General features: G+C 45.9%; 1 protein-coding gene across 2 annotated transcripts in view; it reads left to right on the forward strand.

Annotated features, from left to right (window-relative positions):
- The window catches only part of LOC127214357 (disks large homolog 5), a 104,510-nt gene that overhangs the window by 50,445 nt on the left and 33,857 nt on the right, over nucleotides 1-20,208 (forward strand). For both annotated transcript variants that reach the window (XM_051174761.1, XM_051174762.1), the window contains exons 6-11: nucleotides 9,215-9,474; nucleotides 10,519-10,831; nucleotides 13,732-13,916; nucleotides 15,547-15,672; nucleotides 19,040-19,172; nucleotides 19,904-20,031. In XM_051174761.1, the coding sequence (XP_051030718.1) occupies nucleotides 9,215-9,474; nucleotides 10,519-10,831; nucleotides 13,732-13,916; nucleotides 15,547-15,672; nucleotides 19,040-19,172; nucleotides 19,904-20,031 (1,145 nt within the window). The remainder of the gene's footprint in view (nucleotides 1-9,214; nucleotides 9,475-10,518; nucleotides 10,832-13,731; nucleotides 13,917-15,546; nucleotides 15,673-19,039; nucleotides 19,173-19,903; nucleotides 20,032-20,208) is intronic.

The following is a 20,208-nucleotide window of genomic DNA, read 5'->3' on the forward strand; positions in this document are numbered from 1 at the left end:
CATCTCTTTGCTAAATAGATGATGTGCATTACTCTCTTAGGAAAACTCCCCCTTCGTAGGAAATGTTGAGTTTTGGAAATCACTATAGTTGAGTTAGATGGCCTCCTATTGACTGATCCTGAGGATATTTTCAGAATTTCCCACTTCCCACTGTATCCTATTGAAAATGTGCTTCCATGGGTTAATTGTTTTTAATCCAGTTCTTCTGTGGAGAACCCAGGGTAGGCTCAGTGTAGGGAGCTGTGAGGTGAATTCAAAGCTGTCAGGAAGCTTTGTTGTCAGCCCTCCTCCTTGGGGACTTGGTCTTGTGTGGTCCAACTTAGCTATGTAGAGGTTGTAACTTATCTGTGGGATCAATGAGTCTCAGGATGGATAAGTTCCTGTAAGAGGAAATAAGTGCAGCCAGAGTAGCAGAGCCTGGTTGAGTGTAAGATCCTTGTAGACAGCATAGAGGACCCACTACCTCTGCCTGCAGCAGAAAAGGTGATGCACAGTTACTCTCCTTTAGCTGGCCCTGGATTCAGCATGCACACATTCCCACACCTGTCTGTCTGTCTGTGCCTGTATGTGTTTGAGATAGGATCTCTTACATCCCAAGATGGTGTGGAATTGCTGTGTATTTGAGGATGATGTCAAACTTTTGATTCCCCTGCATCTACTTCCTGAGTGCTAAGGTTATAGGCATTCACCACTATTTCCTGGTTTAGTGTCAGGAATCAAACCCAAGACCTCATGAATGCTAGATAAGCACTCTGCCAACTGAACTTATGGCAGCACCTGAGTCTAGCAAAAGGTTCATAGCCATATTGAGGTTGAGAATGGGGCTGTCTCATGCAGCCCACTTGGGCTTGTGATTGTGGTCGGGTGGAATGATGCCAGGTCTAAAGCATTCACCCTGTGTGCACTCTCTCTGGCAAAAAAAAAAAAAAAAAAACCAACCAAACAACAACAACAAAACACCTGCTTTTATTTCAAATTTGTTGCACACTGAGATAAAAGTGACTTCGTAGAGTGGGGAGAAATGAGGACCCTCAGGTGTTGCTGATGGTGTAACTGTATGAGAAGCCACGCACAGTTCTTTGGAAATTTTAACTGTAACAACCAGGTGGCTCAGCCACTTCACAACTAAAAATAGGTATTCACACAAAACTTAGGGGACGTAGGATTGTAGTAGCATTGCTCAGAGTATCCCGGAAGTAGAAACAACCCAGATGTCTATTAATCAATGAATAAAAAACTACGGTGTGGTACAACCCTTTCATATTATTCCACAAGAAAATAATACATATAGACAAACCTTAAAACCACTTGGCAAATTTTATTTAAAAACAAAACAAAACAAAACAAAACTCTTTACTGGGCTCTTGATGATATCATGACTATAATCTTGGCACCTGGGAGGCTGAGGCAAGAGTACTGTGAACTCAACGCCAGCCTGAGCAATGTCAGTGTCAGGAGACTGTCAATGATTATGATGATGACATCGACGATGATAATGGGGCAAAAATCTTTCCTGTCTTTCCTTCTGTTGAAGACCTACAATCTTCATACATTTAGACATATTTATTATCCCTGCCCATTCTCTTTCCTCTCTTCCCTGCTCACCTCACATGTTATTGAAAGCCCTTCTTCCTCTACCCATGTCATTACTTGCTTCCTTCTCTTTTGGAATAGCTGTGGTCCTTGTGGGTGTGTTGCATTTCGTCCTGGTCTCAGATGCTTCCAACTCTTACTAGTTAGTCTGTATTCTCATCAAGGGCTAGCCTGGGAACCCACCAAGAAAGAAGGTTAAGCTGCCAGAGGGAGATGCTGTGGCGGTGATGAGCTGTTGCACTCCTTGGTTTAGTCAGCTGGCCTTCATAGACATTGCCCAGGTAGTGGGAAGGCAACCAACAAAGGGGGCAGGTGATGTGGGATGGCCACAGGCTTGCTCCCCACGGGACCTAAAGGCAGAGGTCAGCCTCACTGGACAAGGATAGTTTTGCTGCCTCGTTCCTCCCATGCCTTGTAAACCTGAAGAGGTCCTTATAGGATAAATGGTGCTGTTTGACTTGCATGTTTGCTGGAGGAATTTGTGGGGCCTGCCAGTCCTCTGCATGATTGATCTCAGAGGAAATGAGGCTGCCCCTATGAGAGGGGTGGTGTTGGGCCTGGGCCCCTGTAGCTTTAGAGCTGCAGACAGGTGCTTTGTCCTCTGTGTGTGCTGTGGGGGAGGAGGACTAAAGTCTGGCCTTTGTTTCATTTCCTTCATGTGGGAAATGGGTCATCTTGGACTATTCTGGGGGTGTATCAGGCGTGCCAAAGAGCCCCTAGGTTGGGAAAGCAAAGTACAGGGTGTTTTTGAACCAGTCTTCCTGTCCTAAACTAATGCACAGTCCTTGGTTTTAAAAAAGGAGAAAATTTTAAAAACAGATGACATCACCCCAAATTCAGTTCTGTCTTACTTGGTAGAAGTGGTCAACTTCCGCTACCCTTAGCGTATTCACTTGTGACATTTTCCCTATATCATGTTTCAGGGAAACCTTTTTTTCTCCTGCAAATTTGCTTTTTTTTTTTTTTAATGCTCCAGTGAATGTATCATGGGTCTCTTTCCATTGTCTGTTTCTTTGAATATTCAGAAACCTATACTGTTTCATTGTTAGTGGTGTCTGACCTCCATTCTGTATGTTGACTATTTTAACTGTCAAAAATCTTGCCTTATTTCATTCAGTTGGACTCTCATTGTTTTGTGCATATATTAAATTTTTTATCATGACACTTGTTTATTTAATAGTTGAGGAGTGGTACATGTCACTGGGCACTGTGTGAAAGTCAAAGAAAAGCTTTTGGGAGCTGGTTCTCTCACTCTTACCATGTGGGTTTCTGGGATTGACCTCAGGTCAGGTCATCAGGCTTCACACTGAGCCATTTGCTGGCCCTGTGTGCATTTTAAACATTTTCATGGTTATAATAAAATTTCTGTGTATAATAAAATTTGACTTTCCTCTGTCCTTGCTCTAGGTCTAGTTTTAAGATGGTTCTTTTTGTTCCATGAAAGTTGACTTTTTCCCCAAGGTATCCCAGACATTTCCCTCATCCATTAGTCTAGCTGGGAAGCTGAAGCTGAACATATGATCATACCTCTCTCTCTCTCTCTCTCTCTCTCTCTCTCTCTCTCTCTCTCTCTCTCTCTCTCTCGTGTGCTTAATTTTAATAGCTTGACACAACCTAGAATTAATTACCTGGGAAGGGAGTCTAATGAGGGATTGTCTGGATTAGTTGGTCTGTGGATATGTCTGTGGAGGATTGCCTTGATGGGTCATTGATCCAGCATCTTAGTCTGTGTCCCATGGCTGTGAAAAAACACCATGACCATGGCAATTCATATAAAGGAAGGTATTTAATTGGGCCTGACTTACATTCAGAGGTTTAGTTCATTGTTGTCATGGTGGGAAGCATGGCGGTGCCCTGGCAGATGTGGTGCTGGAGAAGCTGAACATTCTGCAATCACATCTGCAGGCAGCAGGAAGGGAGAGAGCTACTGGGACTGGCTTGGGGTTTTGAAACCCCAAAGTCCACCCCAGTGACTTACTTCTTCCAACAAAGCCACACCTATTCCAAAAGGCCACATTTCCTATTTCTTCTCCAGTACCACTCCCCAATGACCAACATTCAAATTACATAGGGGCGGGGTGCATTTCTATTCAAACCACCACATCCAGTCTATGGTGTATCACTGCCTAGACTGGACCCTGAAATGAGTTAAAGTGAAGAAAGCTACCTGAGAACAAGTAATCAAAATTCATGTGCTTACTCTCCCTCTCTTCTTGATTGTGGATATGGTGCTTCAAGATTCTGCCTCGACTTCTCTGTAGTAGACTACAATCTGAAAATGTGGGACAAATAAACCCTTTTCTTTCCTAAGCTGCTTTTGACCAGGGTATTTTTTAAATCACAGCAAAAGAAGTGTGTGTGTGTGTGTGTGTGTTTATCCTTCCCCTAAGAACACAATCTTCTAATGATGAACAGGCAACATTCTAGACTAGCAGATAGCATCTTTTCCAGTTCTTAGGAATCCACATGACTGCAGTTCTCTCTAATTTCTTTGAGGCTGTTGATGATAAAATGCAGGCTTGAGTCTGAGCCTTTGTGAGAGAAGTTGAGAAATGCTTGGGGTCTCAGATTCTCTTTGAAGGTCCAGATTCTGTACTTTGGGAGCCAGTGCTTCTCCAAGGCTGCAATGAGCCAGAGGCCAGGAGGTACAGGGAGGTGGAGCTAGGATTACAGCAAGCAAGACCTCTTCACTCAGGGTTTTACCCAGGGAACTCCGCCATGCCCTGGAGGCAACCACAGTGGCTCTTCCTTTCACCAGTCTCTTTTGTCTTCACAACTCACCACATTGTCAGAGCTGTACTGAGCAGTATAAAGACACATTTCCCTAGGCCTGACCTATTTTACCAGGAATGAAAGCATATCCTGGTAGCCTGATTCCCGCAGCCCAGATTGTCCGGCACACCTGGCCTTAAGCCCCTCAAAGTTAGTTCATTTGGGAAACTGTTCTGAGTAAAAGAACAAGCTGTGGTGGTACAAACTCTATTTTGATGTGGTGAAGGTATTGCTGCTGCCAAGCTAGCTGCCTGAAAATGAGTGTTTCTCAATGAAAACTGGAGAGCCTCTGCATACCCATGGCTGCCCTCTTGTGGGGAACTCAAGCTATGGCAACAGTGTCTTTGTTCAGAGTTTTTCCATGCCTGGGAAGGAGGAGGATTAGAGAGGATCATATGAAGTCAGTCTTAATTGGAGTATTTGTCCCACACACTAATCCAGTGCAGAAGCCAGACCCTCTCCAGACATAGGCACAAGGCAATGGTGTTCCATTGATGTGGGAAGTCCTGTCTGGTGGGGTGGTCTTCTCATGTCTCCGTGGTGGGCACTGTCTGAGTATGTCCCTCATGCGCTCTGGAGTTCATTACCTGCTCCTCAACAGTTTGGGTACGCTCAGTTGATTCTTACCCTTTGCACAATTTCCAGTGGTCAGTGATTTGTGGAAGAAGATGCTATATTCTCTGTCTATCTCAAGCCATGCACAGAAATGGATTTCAAGGAGTTGAGGGACTTAAATGGGGAAAATGAAACTTCATCACTTTTTTGAAGTCATAATGAGAGGCAAACTTTATGATCTCAATGTAGGAAAGGAGAGGCTTTCTTAAAGCAACAAACGTATAGACTACAAAGGGCGTCCTTGATGGATTTTGCCATTGTAAAGAGTAAAACTTTGGTTTCAAAGACACCACAAACCACATAGTAGCAGAAAGTCATTTTGGCAGATATACCCAGGAAAGGTATCTGAACTAGGAAACTAGCTCCGAGAAGGCTGGTTCAGCTTGGGTGCAGAGTTCTTATTCAGCATACAAGAGGTCCCGAGTTAGAAATTAAAGGAGAGAAGGAAGGGAACCCAAAGTTTAGAAATGGGATTCCTAGCAGACAAAGGTAGATAAGCCCAAAACACAGAAAATATGTTCATGGGGGCTCATAACTATCTGTATTTCTAGTTCCAGGGCATCTGATGCCTTCTTCAGGCCTCCACAGGCAATGGAGACATGTGATGCATATGACATGCTTGCAGGCAGAACACTCATACATATGAAATAAAAATACATTTTAAAAATTTAAACAAAGGTCCACTTATTAGCTAATGAAATTGGCAATAGCTTAAAAATCTGACTATTGTACATTAGTGCTAAGGTGAATGGAAACCTAGGTGATCATTGACAGGGAGACAAAGTAATGGACTGTGCAGACAATGAAATATTGTCAAGCCTGAGGAAGGAGGGAAAGCCATCCATCCCTCAGCATGGCTGAGCTTCCAGCTAAAGGATAGAAATTAGACACCCTTGTTTTGTTTTTCTTTAAAAAAAAAAAAAAACTCTTAAAAAGATTTATTCTTTTAAAAAAAATGTATGCATAGTGTCTGCCTGTACAAGTTTGTATATTTGACATGTGTGCAGGCATCAACAGAGGGCAGCAGATACTCTGGAACTGGATTAAGGGGGTTATAAATCACATGGCTGGGGTTCTAGGAAATGAACTCATGTTCTCTGCAAGCGCACTTAACTGCTGACCCAGCTCTCTAGCCCATGCTTTAATTTTTGGGACAAGGTCTCATGTGACACAGTCTGGCCTTTACCTTGCCCTATCACTGAGGATGACTGTGAAATCCCGATTTTCTGGCTACTGTTTCTCAAGTGGTGGAATTACAGGCCTTGTGCCATCAACACCAGAACCTGCTGCTTCAGTCTCTGCCAGTTGCTGTTCCTCCTCCCTCTTGTCCTCTCTTCTTTCTCCCTCCTCCCTCCCCTCCTCCCCTTCCCCTCCCCTCCTCCCCCTTCCCTCCCCTCCCTCTCCTTCTCTCTCTCTTCCTCCCTCTCTCCCTCCCCCTCTTTCCCCTTTCCCTCCTCCTCCTCTAAAGGAGATTTTTAGTGACAGATGGTGCTTGGCCCCCAGATTTTTCAGTGTCTTAATGTATGTTTCTTGAGAGTAAGGCGTTTCCGCAATACAGTAGGGTTTTTACTTTCTACCTTGTAAATAAGTTTTTTACTTAAATATCCTAAGATTTCCTGTTGAACAGTTTCTGAAAAGAATAGACAAGAGGGCTAGGTATCATAGCATGTGCTGTAATTCAAGAATTTGGTAAGTTAAAATAGGAAAGTTGGAATATGTTCAACATTGAAGCTGCCTCCATTTTTACAAGTAAAGAAAAAATAAAAAGTGGAAGGAAATGGGTGGAGCTGATTTCTGACAATTTTTTTCAGCAGTTTGTAGCCCTGAGATCTGAGAGAGAGAGAGAGAGAGAGAGAGAGAGAGAGAGGGAGGGAGGGAGGGAGGGAGGGAGAGAGACTAATATATTTTTTAAAACAGAATCACAGAAACCACAGACCCCCCCCCCTCTCTCTCCCTCCCTCTCTCCCACTCCTCTCTTTTCTCCCCCTCTCCCCCCTCATGTGTGTGTGTGTGGCCATGCAGATGTGTGTATGAGTGCCCACAGAGGCCAGATGAAGGTGTGGGATCTCCTGTTGCTGGAGTTACAGACATCTGGGATCTGGGATGCTGCGAACCAAACCTGGATCTTCTACAAAAGCCACAAGTGCCCTTAGTCACTGAGCCATTTCTCTGGCCCCCTGATTTTTTTCATAGATTTATTTATTTTTATTTTATATGTGAGTGTTTTGCCTGCATGTATGTATGCCCACCACATATGTACAGTGCCTGTGGAGGCCAGAAGAGAGTGTTGGAGCCCTGAAACTGTAGTTACAGACAGTTATGAGCCACAATGTGGGTGCTGGTAACTGAACCTGGATTGTCTGAAGTAGCAGCCAGTGCTCTTAACCACAGAGCCATTTCTCTGTTGCAATTCTGATTTTTGAATCAGTTGTTCCTTTTGTGTAGATGTTCTGTCTGTCTCTGGAGGAAATGTTTCGCAGGTAAAGGTTGTGACTGTCTGGGCTGCAAAGATGGTGTTGATAACTCGGGACCCATATGTTGAAAAAGGGTTCTTGGGCTGTGTAAGCTGCAAAGGGCTAAGCCAGCCTATCCAGTTTTGTTCTGTCATTTGAGAAACAAGGAAGCAAAACCACAGAGTTGGTGAGTCACCAAGGGCTAAGGATCTTTGAGATCCTTTGAGCAGAAGACAGCAATCCCCTGACTGCCTCTTAATTCCTTTCCTCCTGTTCGTTGGTATTTGTTTTTCTCTTCTTGAACAGCAACCCAGGTGATGATGAGTCCTATTAGTCACAGCAGGATGCATTCTTATGCTCATATTCTTTCTGTGTTTTTATTGTTGGGGGTTGTTTGTTTGGTTTTGGATTTTTGTTGTTGTTGTTGTTGTTACTTTTTCTTTATTGTATTTGAGATAGAGTTTGGCTATACAGCTATGGCTGGCATGATATATAGCTCAGACTGACCTCAGACTTGGAGACTGTTCCAGACTCGGCCTGCCTGAGTGGTGGGATGACAAGTGTGCACCAACCACTGTACTCATTTCTAGAATTCTCTTTCACTTGATAGACTCCCACAGTCTGCTGTGTCCTCAGGATTCTGCCTTCTCTATGAGCCTTGAACTTGTGAAAGCTTCTTTCAGCCCCTATTTGTATTCCATTGTACCTACTCTGCATCCTCTTCTTCCTATCTTTTCATAACTTTGTGGGTCTGCCCCAAAGCCATTGTACTTATGACCCTGCCTCTGGCTGTGTCCCTCCTGTCTTTTGTTTGTTTGTTTTGTTGTTGTTGTTTGTTGTTGCCTACACTTAGAAATCACTTTCTAGAAAGACATCCCTGAGCAGTAGCCTCCCTTACAACCTTCCTTTCTCACTCTGTCCTGCTCAGAAGCATCTCCTGTACCATTTCCCCTACCCTGGCATTGGGATTAAAGGACCATGGGACACAATCTTTCTGTCCTGCCCCCACACTGCCAGTGTGTAGAACAACACTTGATGTTTTATGTCCTTACTTTAGAAAGACCCCAGTTCTATCTCTTGGTTCTATGATTTGCTCAGGACTCATAAGATGCAATTTATAATCATCACCATTAACTAAAACTGTAGCCATAGGACACAAGGCAAAATCAACGTGGAGAAGGAGGAGAAAGGACATGGGGTAAACCCAGGATAAACCAGGTCCAAGTTTCTCAGTTCCTCTACCAGGGGAGTCGTACCAGATATGCTTGATCTCCAGCATGGAAGTTAACAGCACACACACCACTCTTACTTCTGGAGAAGCACAGTCGACAAATAGTCTTTTCCTGGGTGTTTGGTCACAGTTCCTCTCTGCTTAGTAGGGACCAATGTTGCAGTTTCAGTGTAGGCTGGCCTTACTTTGAAGACTGTTCACTGTCAGGTTTTCTGATGCCAGTCAGTCAGGAGGCAGTCTTGAACTTAGGCCTGTCCAGACACTGAAGTCTCAGATTGGCCGTTCTAGCCTTCCTGTGCATAGAACTGGGATTCTCTGTAACTCAAACATTTCAGGAGCGAATCCCAATGGATCAGCCCCCTGTTAATGCAACACTGGCAGCAACTGACCTTCAACACCTCTACACACACACACACACACACACACACACACACACACACACACACACACACCTACCTACCTCTGAGGGCCCAAGATGAGCTCTTGAGAAGAGAAATATCTGCTCTGCCCATCTTGCTCCTTGATAAACATGAGTCTTTGGGATCCTCAGGTGCTGAAGCACAATGGCTCCTCAGAGATCCTCAACAAGCTGTATGACACGGCCATGGACAAGCTGGAAGTAGTTAAGAAGGATTATGATGCCCTGCGGAAGAGGTACAGCGAGAAAGTCGCCATGCACAACTCAGACCTGAGCCGCCTAGAGCAGCTGGGGGAGGAGAACCAGCGCCTGCAAAAGCAGACGGAGATGTTGACCCAGCAGAGGGACACAGCCATCCAGTTGCAGCACCAGTGTGCTCTCTCTCTTAGGAGGTAGGAGCCCAAGCTGGGTGCCGGGCAGTGTGTGTTAGGGGTAGCAAAATGGGTCACTTTGTCTGGGGCTCTTGTCTTTTATGGGCTTCTGGTCATCTGTAAGGCTTTCAGGAGAAAACCCCTAAGAACACTGTTGTTCCAGTCAATGAGAACACTGTGTTTGATGCTTCCTTAGCCTTGAAATTATTTTCTTTCTTTTTATCTGGGCACCCTGATGTGCCCTGAGCACCCTGACTCTTATATTTCGCTATGAAGCTCTTTCTCCACCCTACTTGAAATGGGAAAAGTGGGTGGCCCAAGTATCCTGAGCAGAGTGTCCCTTGAAATTTGATTTCTATTAAGGACCATTGCTTTTAGATATGATTCACAAGCTGGACAGTATTGCATGAAGTGTGTTCCTGCAGTGTGTGGACGCAATGGATTGTTCATTGGTTTCCTGTAAAAATTCTCTGTATATAAGTAGACTTAGGAATTGCCAGTTTGCACCCAGACAGGTATCTTGGCTGTAGAATTTGGTAACAAGACTGTTATTGTTTGGTGCTGGAGCCCCTGAAGGACCAACCACTATTGTCAGGCACATATCTCAGGAAATTTTGTCTGGGTGCACAGAGCCTTCTGTGCAAAAGGAATGAGCTAGCCTCATGACATTGCTCATGAGTGTCCAGGTTGCAAGGCTATATTAGCTCTAGCTATAAAATGAAGTGGTTGCATAGTCATCATGAGGCCATGTTTTGTTTCTTATGCTGTGATTCTGACATTATTTTGTTTTTTATATTGCCCCCCGCCCCCCAATAGCTTAGCTTGATTGTAGGAGAAACGTGATGTTCTTTCTAGTAGAGTGGAGAGCATGCAGTTAAAGGCTGAGAGACATTCCCAGCCCAGGCACTAGTACTCCATGACCATATTCTCTGGGGCTGCAGAGAATGACCACAGTTAAAACTTTATGCTTAACTGTCTGGTGCAGTGGTGTTGGTGCCTGGGGTAGCAGTCTTACAGCTGACATGGCAGGTCCCTGCACCTCCTACCCCACATTTCCCTCCCCAGGTTTGAGACAATCCACCATGAGCTGAGCAAGGCCACAGCCCAGAACAAGGACCTCCAGTGGGAGATGGAGCTGTTGCAGACTGAGCTGACAGAGCTGAGGAGCAAGCAGGTGAAAACAGCCAAGGAATCTGAGAAATACAAGGAGGAGCGTGATGCAGTGTACAGCGAGTATAAGCTCATCATGAGTGAGCGCGACCAGGTCATCTCTGAGCTGGACAAACTACAGACAGAGGTGGAGCTGGCTGAGTCCAAGCTCAAAAGCAGCACATCTGAGAAGAAGGCAGCCAGCGAGGAGATGGAGGCCCTGCGACAGGTAGGCAGTGGCTCAGCATGGAAGGTGGCCACAGGGTTCTTGAGGGCTGGATGAGAGGGTCTAAGTGGGCAGGGGCTTCTCTTTGAAGGTTTGCAGTGGCCGGGTTGTGAAATACCACTCAGGTGTGTACTGATCTTAGGCTTGGTGTTTGAGTTTAGTCTGGGCTCCAGAGAAGAGGGAACAGCATCTGGCCATTGTCCTGGATACAGGAGGACATGCATAGCTGAGTGGGTGCAAGGTACCTCCTGAGTAGGGCTAAGCTAGCCTTGTGACCTTGTTCAGGTGCGAGGTGAACAGGCTGTATTGTGTCTGTCTATAAATGAGATGATTGCATAGTAAATCATTAAGAGGCCAAGTTTGACTCTCCTGTGCTGTGACACTGACATTGCTTTGTGCTTTGTCTGTTTCAAAACAACAAAGCTTGATTAGAGGAGAAATGTGCTGTTCTTCCTGATAGAGTGGAGAACATCACAGACCATCTTGAATTCTCTCAGACTTTGCTTCCAAGACCAAAGTTCTTAGCGGCATAGACCTCATGGTCTCATGGGTTCAGAAGAGCAGCCTTTGTCCACCAGTCACCTGTGTACTCAAAGGAGTTTCTGGTTTTCTTTTTGGGGCACTCCAAGTTTTTGTGTGCAGGACTTTCTGTGGAGTTAAATCTTAGGCCTTGTCTTAAAGCCTTCCACCCTGGTATGGTGCCACCAGGGTTTCGGGACTGAGATGTTTAGTGGTAGCAGGCCTGTGCCTCTCAGCTCAACACCTGTGTGCTTCCCTACCTGCCTGCCCTGCTCTAATTCACCTGAGGAGTCTCTCTCCTGGTCCAGGTGTGCTCTTATGGGATGTGGACAGGCATGGAGACCTTCTGCCCTTTGTTCATGCTGTGACTCTGACAAGGGTCTCTGTACTTGGGAATATAGATTATCCCCATCCCCATCAAAGCTATTCTTGATTCATGCCTCTACTCCATGTTTTTGATTTTCTGTGTAGATCTCTTAGGACGCAGGGGCACAAAGTGGTACATGGGAAGTGGAAAGCAAGTTGAGGAAGATTGACAGGAATATTCTACAGAGATCACTGTGTATTGGGCAGGGTGGGTGGTGTGGGGATGTGGGGTGACAAGTCTATTTGTGTAGTTTCCTTTCTGTTACTATGGTAAACTCCATGACTCCAAACAACTTGTTAAGGAAAGGGTTTATTCATCTTACAGGTTTTAGTCCATCATTGTGGGAAGTCAGAGCAGGTAGTTATGCAGGGCAGGAGCCTGAAGCAAAATCTGGAGGAATGCTGCTCACTGGCTTGTTCCCAGGCTCACATTAAGCTACCTTTCTTATACAGCTCAGGCCAACCTAACTAAAAAGGTTATGGAATATTCAACACCTACAAACTGAGCTTGTGTTAAGACAGCAAACCTGCTCCATGGGATTTTCAGATTTCAGAAGTTAGCTGTGTAGGCTGTGGTCATGCACACATAGAAGTATGCTAATCATCCAGTACCCCCTGGTGCTGGCCTCCAGCAGTGAGCATAGTTAATGTGGATGTCTGACGTCTGAGCCACAGCCTTCAGCCCTTGGCACTCAGCCCTCAGGCAGTCAGGCATGCCCTTTATAGTCTGGAGTCCTCTTGGCCTGTGCATGGGGTGTTGACTGGGTGACAGGTGGCTTGTCAGCTGAGGCAGGAATCTTCCAGGCATTGTTCTGAGGCAGCAAGCAGCAAGCAGGAGAGAAGCACTGCACTACCCCTACCTGAAGCTACCTGAGTTGACATTCTCAATTTCCCTGCATTGTTCTAGGTTCATGCCAGATCTGTGGTCCTTGGGTGTGATGTGGCCCTAGGGAATGATGACCACATTGTTTGGGTCACCTGTCCAAGGTCAGCTGGATAGGTCTTCCAGTTCTTCTGGTTCTCTGACCCCAGAGTGTCTGCGTGGAGTTTGCAAGTTTGCATTTGCAAAGTTCTCCGAGGTTCAAGCTTACTCTCTTAAATGGAGCACTGTGCCATACAAGGGCTATCTGAGCTACTCTGGCCAGCAGTGCCTTCCCACTGCCTCTGGGTACAGTGGGTCTGCTTGAGGAGCCGAGATCAGCTGTGCAGGCACAGCAGCAAGTTGGTGTCCTGAGGGGCACTGTCACAGGGAAGGTAGTCAGATAGAAACCACACTGTCCCACCTGGAAGCCATATTCTCTGGCACACAGCTGGGGCCTTTGGTTGGGCAGTGCATCTTGCTAGGGGCTGGGGTTCAGCTCCCGGGTCCTTCTTGATGGCCCTCTTTCAGGTGAGAAGCTTCTAAAACAGCCCTATCTGTCCAAGCCCAGGCCTCAGAAGTACCTGGGGCCTCAGCAACAGTAAGGATGGCAGGGTGAGATCCCAGGCTGAGTCCCTGGAGGCTGAGAAGTGGTGTAGGTCAGCAGAAGGCAGAGAGGAAGTGCCTGTGAGAGTGGTCTCTTGGCAAGGATAGTACAGATGGCAAATTGCTTCTGGCTCCCTGCAGGGTGTCATCAGTGAAATTGAGGGCTTGGGAAGAGGTCAGTCACCTGAGCCATGTCATCTCCCTAGTTCCACTGTTACTTTTAATCTTCCTACCCCTTTCTCACTAAAGTATCTGAGGAGCAGTGTTTTAGGGTGATTCATCTCAAAGGCTAGCAATTTGGAGGAGCCCAGTGGGAATCAAGGGGAGGCAGAGGTGGATGGAAGCCACCCCTTTCTCCAGCACACAGCACTGTTTCCCTGTGCATGTGCACCTCCTGTGCTCAGTGAGGCCAGCATCCTGAGCCCAGGGTAAAAGCCATACAGGGAGACAGATGCTAGTGTGTTTCCGATGTAAGTGCCCAGGCTTAGTGCTTCCTTTGAACCCCAGGTTCATGAAGACTGGGTAACCCCTTTTACCTACCTCTTGCCCTTAGATCAAAGACACAGTGACCATGGATGCTGGGAGAGCCAACAAAGAGGTGGAAATTCTCCGAAAGCAGTGCAAGGCATTGTGCCAGGAGCTGAAGGAAGCCCTCCAGGAAGCAGACGTGGCTAAATGTCGGCGGGACTGGGCCTTTCAGGAGCGGGACAAAATTGTGGCAGAGCGTGACAGCATCCGGTAAGGATGCTCTTAGATGGGTGTGGTCCTGTATTTCTCTTGTTCATTGAGGTCTGTTGGCAGGGTCACAGTCATTGGTCATGTGTCCAGGTAAGAAGGCAGGGACTGTGGCGCCTCCATTTTCCCCTTAGTTGATTTGGCTTTTGAATTTTATAGTGTTTTTCCTTCCTGTTTCACTTTTAGACATCTTGAGTGTGTGCTGTGACTGGGTCAACGCTCTCTTTAAGAGCTTGATGGAAGCAACTTTTTTTTTTTTTTTTTTTTTTTTTTTTTTTTTTTTAAACCTGCATGTATAAATTTGTGCTAGGGTTTCAGATCTTGGAGTTAGAAACAGTTGTTAGCTGCCATGGGGGTGTGGGAATTGAACCCAGGTTCTTTGGAAGAATAGTCAGTGCTATTAACCACTGAGCCATCTCTCCAGCTCTGTGGAAGTAACTTATATGAAATGTATCTGTTGTTTTTTCCGCTGTGTTGCTAGACATCTACTGTATCAGCACCTTAGGTCCCTGAGCAGCAAGAGTTTAGAAGAGACTGCCATGTGTCTGTGCCTAGTAGGGGCTCTGGGTTATGGGGGGCAGTACTTGAAGGTGACATAAGCTAGACTGTCATGGGACATGCAGGGCACTCAGAATGGAAGGATGTCTCCAAGGCCCAGTGTTGTTTGAGCTAGAACTTGACACTAGAGTGAAGTTTCTTCAGCAGTAAAGGAAATATGGGCATTGTAGATGAAGGGGTGCATATGTTCACTGAGGAGGGATTTGGATGTGGCCAGGTCCTGATCTGGAGAATCACAAGGAATAGAATGACAATGTCCTTGAGTTCAGGTTCTGAGGGTCTTGACTAGAAGTTGAGGAATGTGGGTAAGATCCTCAGCTGGGGCAGAACCAGGGATTATAGGAGTGGTACAGTAAGTTGATCATTGAGAGATTCTTGGCACTCCCCTCCTCCCCCAGGCTGTGAAAGGAACAGACCTGTGCCCTGGCAGGGAGGGTCAGGAGGTGCAGATGAATAATAGGTGCTTGGTGTGCAATGTGGGAAGAGCATTGAGGCCTTTTGGGTGCTGTGTGCATGCCCTTGCTCTCTGTCTTCCAGAGTGGGGTCCTAAGCTGGGCTGTGGAGGCATGGGGAGCAACCATAGGAAACATTATGTTGGAGATGGCCAAGCACAGCCCCTCTGCTGTGGGCTTGTGTATCCTGTCTAGGTGGATGAAATGCTATGGATTTCTTTTTCGGAGTCCCATCTTTCCACATTGAGCCTAAACAAGAGTATGGAGAGAATATCTCAGGGCCTGGTAGTGGCATGGCTAGAAAGCCCTGTATATAGTGTGTTAAGGAACTTGTGAGCATTGGAGCACCGAAGTCCACAGGTGGGCTTCACTGCCACAGAACTCACACTGGAAAAGTAAGTTTGTGGAACATGGGCTTTTGCCCCAGCTCCCTGGGCACTGAGGCCTGATTGGTGTCCTTGGTTACATAGTGGCCTGGTCTGGATGCTGTTGTGCACCCCTTTTGATGAAACTGAGCCTCGGGATTAGGGGCTGACAGGTGGTGTGGTACAGATCATAAGCCCTTTCTGCATTCTTGCCGTTCACAGTGACCTTGACCTTTCCTTTTTTTTTTTTTAAACCAGAACGTTGTGTGACAATCTGAGGCGAGAGCGGGATCGGGCTGTGAGTGAACTGGCTGAAGCCCTTCGTAGCCTGGATGACACCCGGAAGCAGAAGAATGATGTCAGCCGTGAACTTAAGGAACTCAAGTAGGCTTGGGTATTACCTGTGTGGGCTGGGCTTATGCCTAGACTATCCCCTCTCCCTTTTGGGTGAGGCAGCTTTGAGTGCACTGGGTAGGGACTGGTCACTGTTTCCCTTCACTCTGCCTCACTGTGCTAGTCTACAGAATGAGTTTGAATGTTGGCAGTTCACAGAAGATGGCATTAGCCCATTAATGAGCTCATGGAGGAAGGGACAAGCACTTCATGTCAAGGCACATGGGAAGGAAGGTCCTGTTCTTAGGCAGTCCATTTAGGAACAAACATGCCAGCACCATTTATAATTCATTCATTTCCTTATTCATTCCTAATTTATTCACTCAACAAAAAAATGTCTTAAGTATCCGCTTTGGCCCCTTAGAGGCACGAAACAAATAGCACTAATTAAACAGACCACACTGCTGTAGTAATGAGACTAAAAGTACAAAGGAAGGGGAAGGCAGACCCCAGAGAGACATACACTTAAGCGAATGAAGCAAAAGTAGACAGTTTTCCAGGGAACTATCACTATGGCTTGGTAGTCTGTTCTGCCTGTGTTCTGTAGATGCCCATTTAGAAGGCTGTTTGGGATATTGGGCACCTGCCTTTAAGTCACAGCACCCTCCAAGGGGGTCATTTAGACACTTGATGGCCCTTAGCTATAAATGGGAGATATAAAGTACAAAGTTTAAAATCGAAATTGGCAGAGCCTAATAACTTAGGGTCTGCATTCAGACTCTACCTGGGAGGCAGTGGCTCAGCTCATCATATGACAATTACAAAGCTGAGAGGATAGTGGGAAAGTTCCTGTGTGCATGTACAGGGGTCCATGCTTCACACAGTGAGTCAATCCTTTCCGGAGGGAGTGGCAGCTTTCCTTCCTCCCATTTGAGATCTACCAAGATCAGTAGCTTTATTATTAAATAACTGACACCAGAGCTGGGTACTTTCAGGAATAGTTTGGAGCTCCACAGGCAATGTGGCTGGCCCTTGCCCAGGAATAAGGGCTCCACCCAGTGAGAATGCAGCTTACTGGTAGAGCACGGCATGCACAAGGCTCTCATTTCATCTAGCACTGAAATCAAAAAGAAAGAAAGGTCCATTTCAAGGGAAACCTTGGAAGGAGGTTTTGCAGTTTCTGGAGCCAGAACATACAAGAACCACCAGGTTTGTTCATTCATCGGGCTTGTATTTGCAGCTCCTCTCTGCCAAGATCTTTTACAGGTGATGTGCTGGTAAGAATGTCCCTGCTATTGCCCTTCACTTTGGAGAAACATAGGCTTCCCCTGTGGTGACTGGCAGGACATCTCAGTGAGCACCAATGTTGAGCATGGGGTCACAATATTCTGGTAGTGGTGGATGACAGCCCAAAAGGAGAGATCAGAGGCTGAGTAAGCATCCGATAGCCCAAGAGCAGCCAAGCCTAAGAAAAGTACAGACCTGGCAGCCTATCTTCATGGAGACAAAAGTAGGTCACTTAGATGTCAGTTAGCAGTGTGGATGAATGGGAAGCCTGGGCCAAGATTTTAGGAAGTAGACTCTCACATGTAAGTCATTTCTCCCTGATGAGATTTCTTAGTCTTCCTCCCATCTTATTTACTGAATTGCCACCCACAGTTTAAGCTTTTAATTTTGATAAAATCTGACTTGTTGATTAAAGAATCTGTTCTGTGTTGATTCTAAAAGCCTCCCATATAACCTTCAGCATCAGGATTATTTGTTTCCCTAGACCTGGGATTTGAACCAGGGCCTTAAGAAGCTAACACATATTTTACCACTAAGTTACATCCTTAGCCCTTGGTTTTTGGGGACAAGGTCTTACTATGTAGTTAGGCTGGCCTTGAACTCACCATCCTCCTGTCTCAGCCTCCTCAGTGCTAGGTATGTATGTGCTATCATACATAGCTTCTTTCAAAATGTTTTGTGGTTTTCTGTTTTACCAATGTATATTTTGAATTAATTTTTAAAAAGATACAAAGTTTAGTTGAGGAGAAGTTTTTATTAAAGATACTTTTATTATTTATTTATGTGTATGTATGTATCTGCGTGAATACAGATGCCAACAGAGGCCAGAAGAGGGTGCCCATTCCCCAGGAACTGGAGTTATAGATGGTTGTGAGCTGTGTCTGGATGCTGGGAATTGAACTTGGCTCCTCTGCAAGAGCAGCCAGTGCTCTTAACCATTTCCCCTCTTTGTAAACTATCGATGTTGGCCTGCTCAATCATTGCTTGAGGGCTGTCTGTTGTATTGAATTACTTTTTTGTCTTTGCATCAATTGGCGGTGTTTCTAGGGTGCTTACTATGTAGCTTTGATCCAGGTATCATCATATATATTCCATGTTTTTGGGCAGAACATAATGGTGTGAGGGGGACATATGGTGGAGAGCAGCTGTGCACTTAATGGGGCCTAGGAAACAGAGAGAAAAGGGACTTCAGGAGCAGCTGAGGCATGGTATGTTTTGACCCTAAGGACATCTTCAAGTGATCTACTTTCTCTAGAGTCCCCACTATCTATTTTTCACCCAATAATGCTGTCATATTAGAATTAAAGAAAAGTATAGGCTGTAGATGAAATCAGAACTCTCATTATCTTATTGTCTCTAGAGCAGTGGTTGGTTCTCAACCTGTGGGTCACGATCCCTTTGGGGGATGATATCAGATAACTTGCATATCAGATATTTATGTTGTGATTTATAACAGTAGCAAAATTACAGTTTTGAAATAGCAACAAAAAATCATTTATGGTTGAAGGTCACCAAAACATGAGGAACTGTATTAGAGGGTGGCAGCATTAGGAAGGTTGAGAACCACATCGCTGGAACTATTCTCAGAGACACATCCACAGTTGTTACTAGTCAAGACTAACACCATGTCTAAAGAGATGGTTCAACTGTTAAGAGAATACACTGCTCTTGCAGAGGACCTGAATTGGCTCTCAACAGTCTGACAGTTCACAATCTCCTATAATTCCAGTTCCAGGGGATCTAATGCTTTTGGCCATGTTGGGCACCTGCACATGTCTCCTGCCCATAATTTGTTTTAAAGAAAGACTAGCCATCACAGCTCTACTACTTACTGAGCCTTATATGGGTGAGATAAACACTTTACTACTGTGCTACATTTCTAGGCCCCTTGCCAGCCTTTGATCTGAATTACTTTATACCTCTATGTAAATTTGGAGAGAATTTTTGTGTTTAAAAAACACTACTGTGGAAACTTACCACCACCACCCCTCCCACCCCCACCCCCCGGCTTATCAAAGCAGAGTGCCAGAAGCCCAACTTCCCTCTCAGGAGTGGCTGTCTTAGTTTGGAGCCGAGTCAGTGAGATGTTTCCTATTCAAAAGGCCACTGCCACAGCTCTCTCTGTTCACAGGGAGCAGATGGAGTGCCAGCTGGAGAAGGAGGCCCGGTTCCGGCAGCTGATGGCCCACAGTTCTCACGATTCAGCCATTGACACAGATTCCATGGAGTGGGAAACAGAAGTTGTGGAGTTTGAGAGAGAGACGGTGAGCTGCCTTGGGTGGCTGTGCTTGTCCACTCTTGGTATTCTGGCTTTAGATAGTAGAATATGGCTCTGTTGGGTCTTGTTTCATGGTTACCTCCCCCCCCAGTAGAATGCATCTTTTCCCTATAGCCATCTGTCCTGGTTGGAATTGCTATTGCTGTGATGAAACACCATGGCCAAATTATTTGGTTTATGCTTCTACATCTTTGTTCATCATCAAATGAAGTCAGGGCAGAAACTCAACCTGGAGATAGGGGCTGATGCAGAGGCCACAGAGAGGTGCTACTTACCGGCTGTCTACCCATGGCTTGCTCAGCCCACCTTCTTAGAGGATCAGCAGTCCAAGGGTAGCCCCAGCCTTAACGGGATAGATCTTTCTGCATCAATCACTAACTAAGAAAATGCCCTACAGGCTTGCCTGTGGTCTGATCTTATAGAGACTTTCTCAATTGAGGTTCCCATCTCTCAAATGACTGTAGCCTGTGTCAAATTGACACACCATCCAGGCTGGGTTACATCACTCCTCTCTCATGTGATGCTGATAAATCCCATGAAAAGCAAAGGCCCCAGTAGAGGACTAGGGGCTACATTGACAGGGATGTCTGCAGTAGCTAGAGTCAGGTACAACTAGCTGTTCATACGTGTCCACCTCAAGGACTGAATGCCTGGCTTGGGGTCTAAAGGTATCTCTTCTTCCTGCTTGGTAAAGATTTGCTGGTGTTGTTTTGACAGGTGGATATTGACTTGAAAGCACTTGGGTTTGACATGGCAGAAGGTGTGAATGAGCCTTGTTTCCCTGGGGACTGTGGTATCTTTGTTACTAAAGTTGACAAAGGAAGCATTGCTGATGGTCGCTTAAGGTAAGAACTAAGGAGGTCCAGCTCATGGAGGGGAAAAGGAACCCTCCCACCCAACATAGAACAACCCTTGGAAGACAGATGGCAGCAAAGTGAACATGTCCTATTGTCCAAGAACTCACAGAGCTGTCTAAAGCTCCAGGCTCAATTGGGATGATATTAAAGGGAACTGCCTCTTGG

Source organism: Phodopus roborovskii, unplaced genomic scaffold (assembly GCF_943737965.1).
Source record: "Phodopus roborovskii unplaced genomic scaffold, PHOROB, whole genome shotgun sequence".
In the NCBI taxonomy this organism is placed as follows: domain Eukaryota; kingdom Metazoa; phylum Chordata; class Mammalia; order Rodentia; family Cricetidae; genus Phodopus; species Phodopus roborovskii.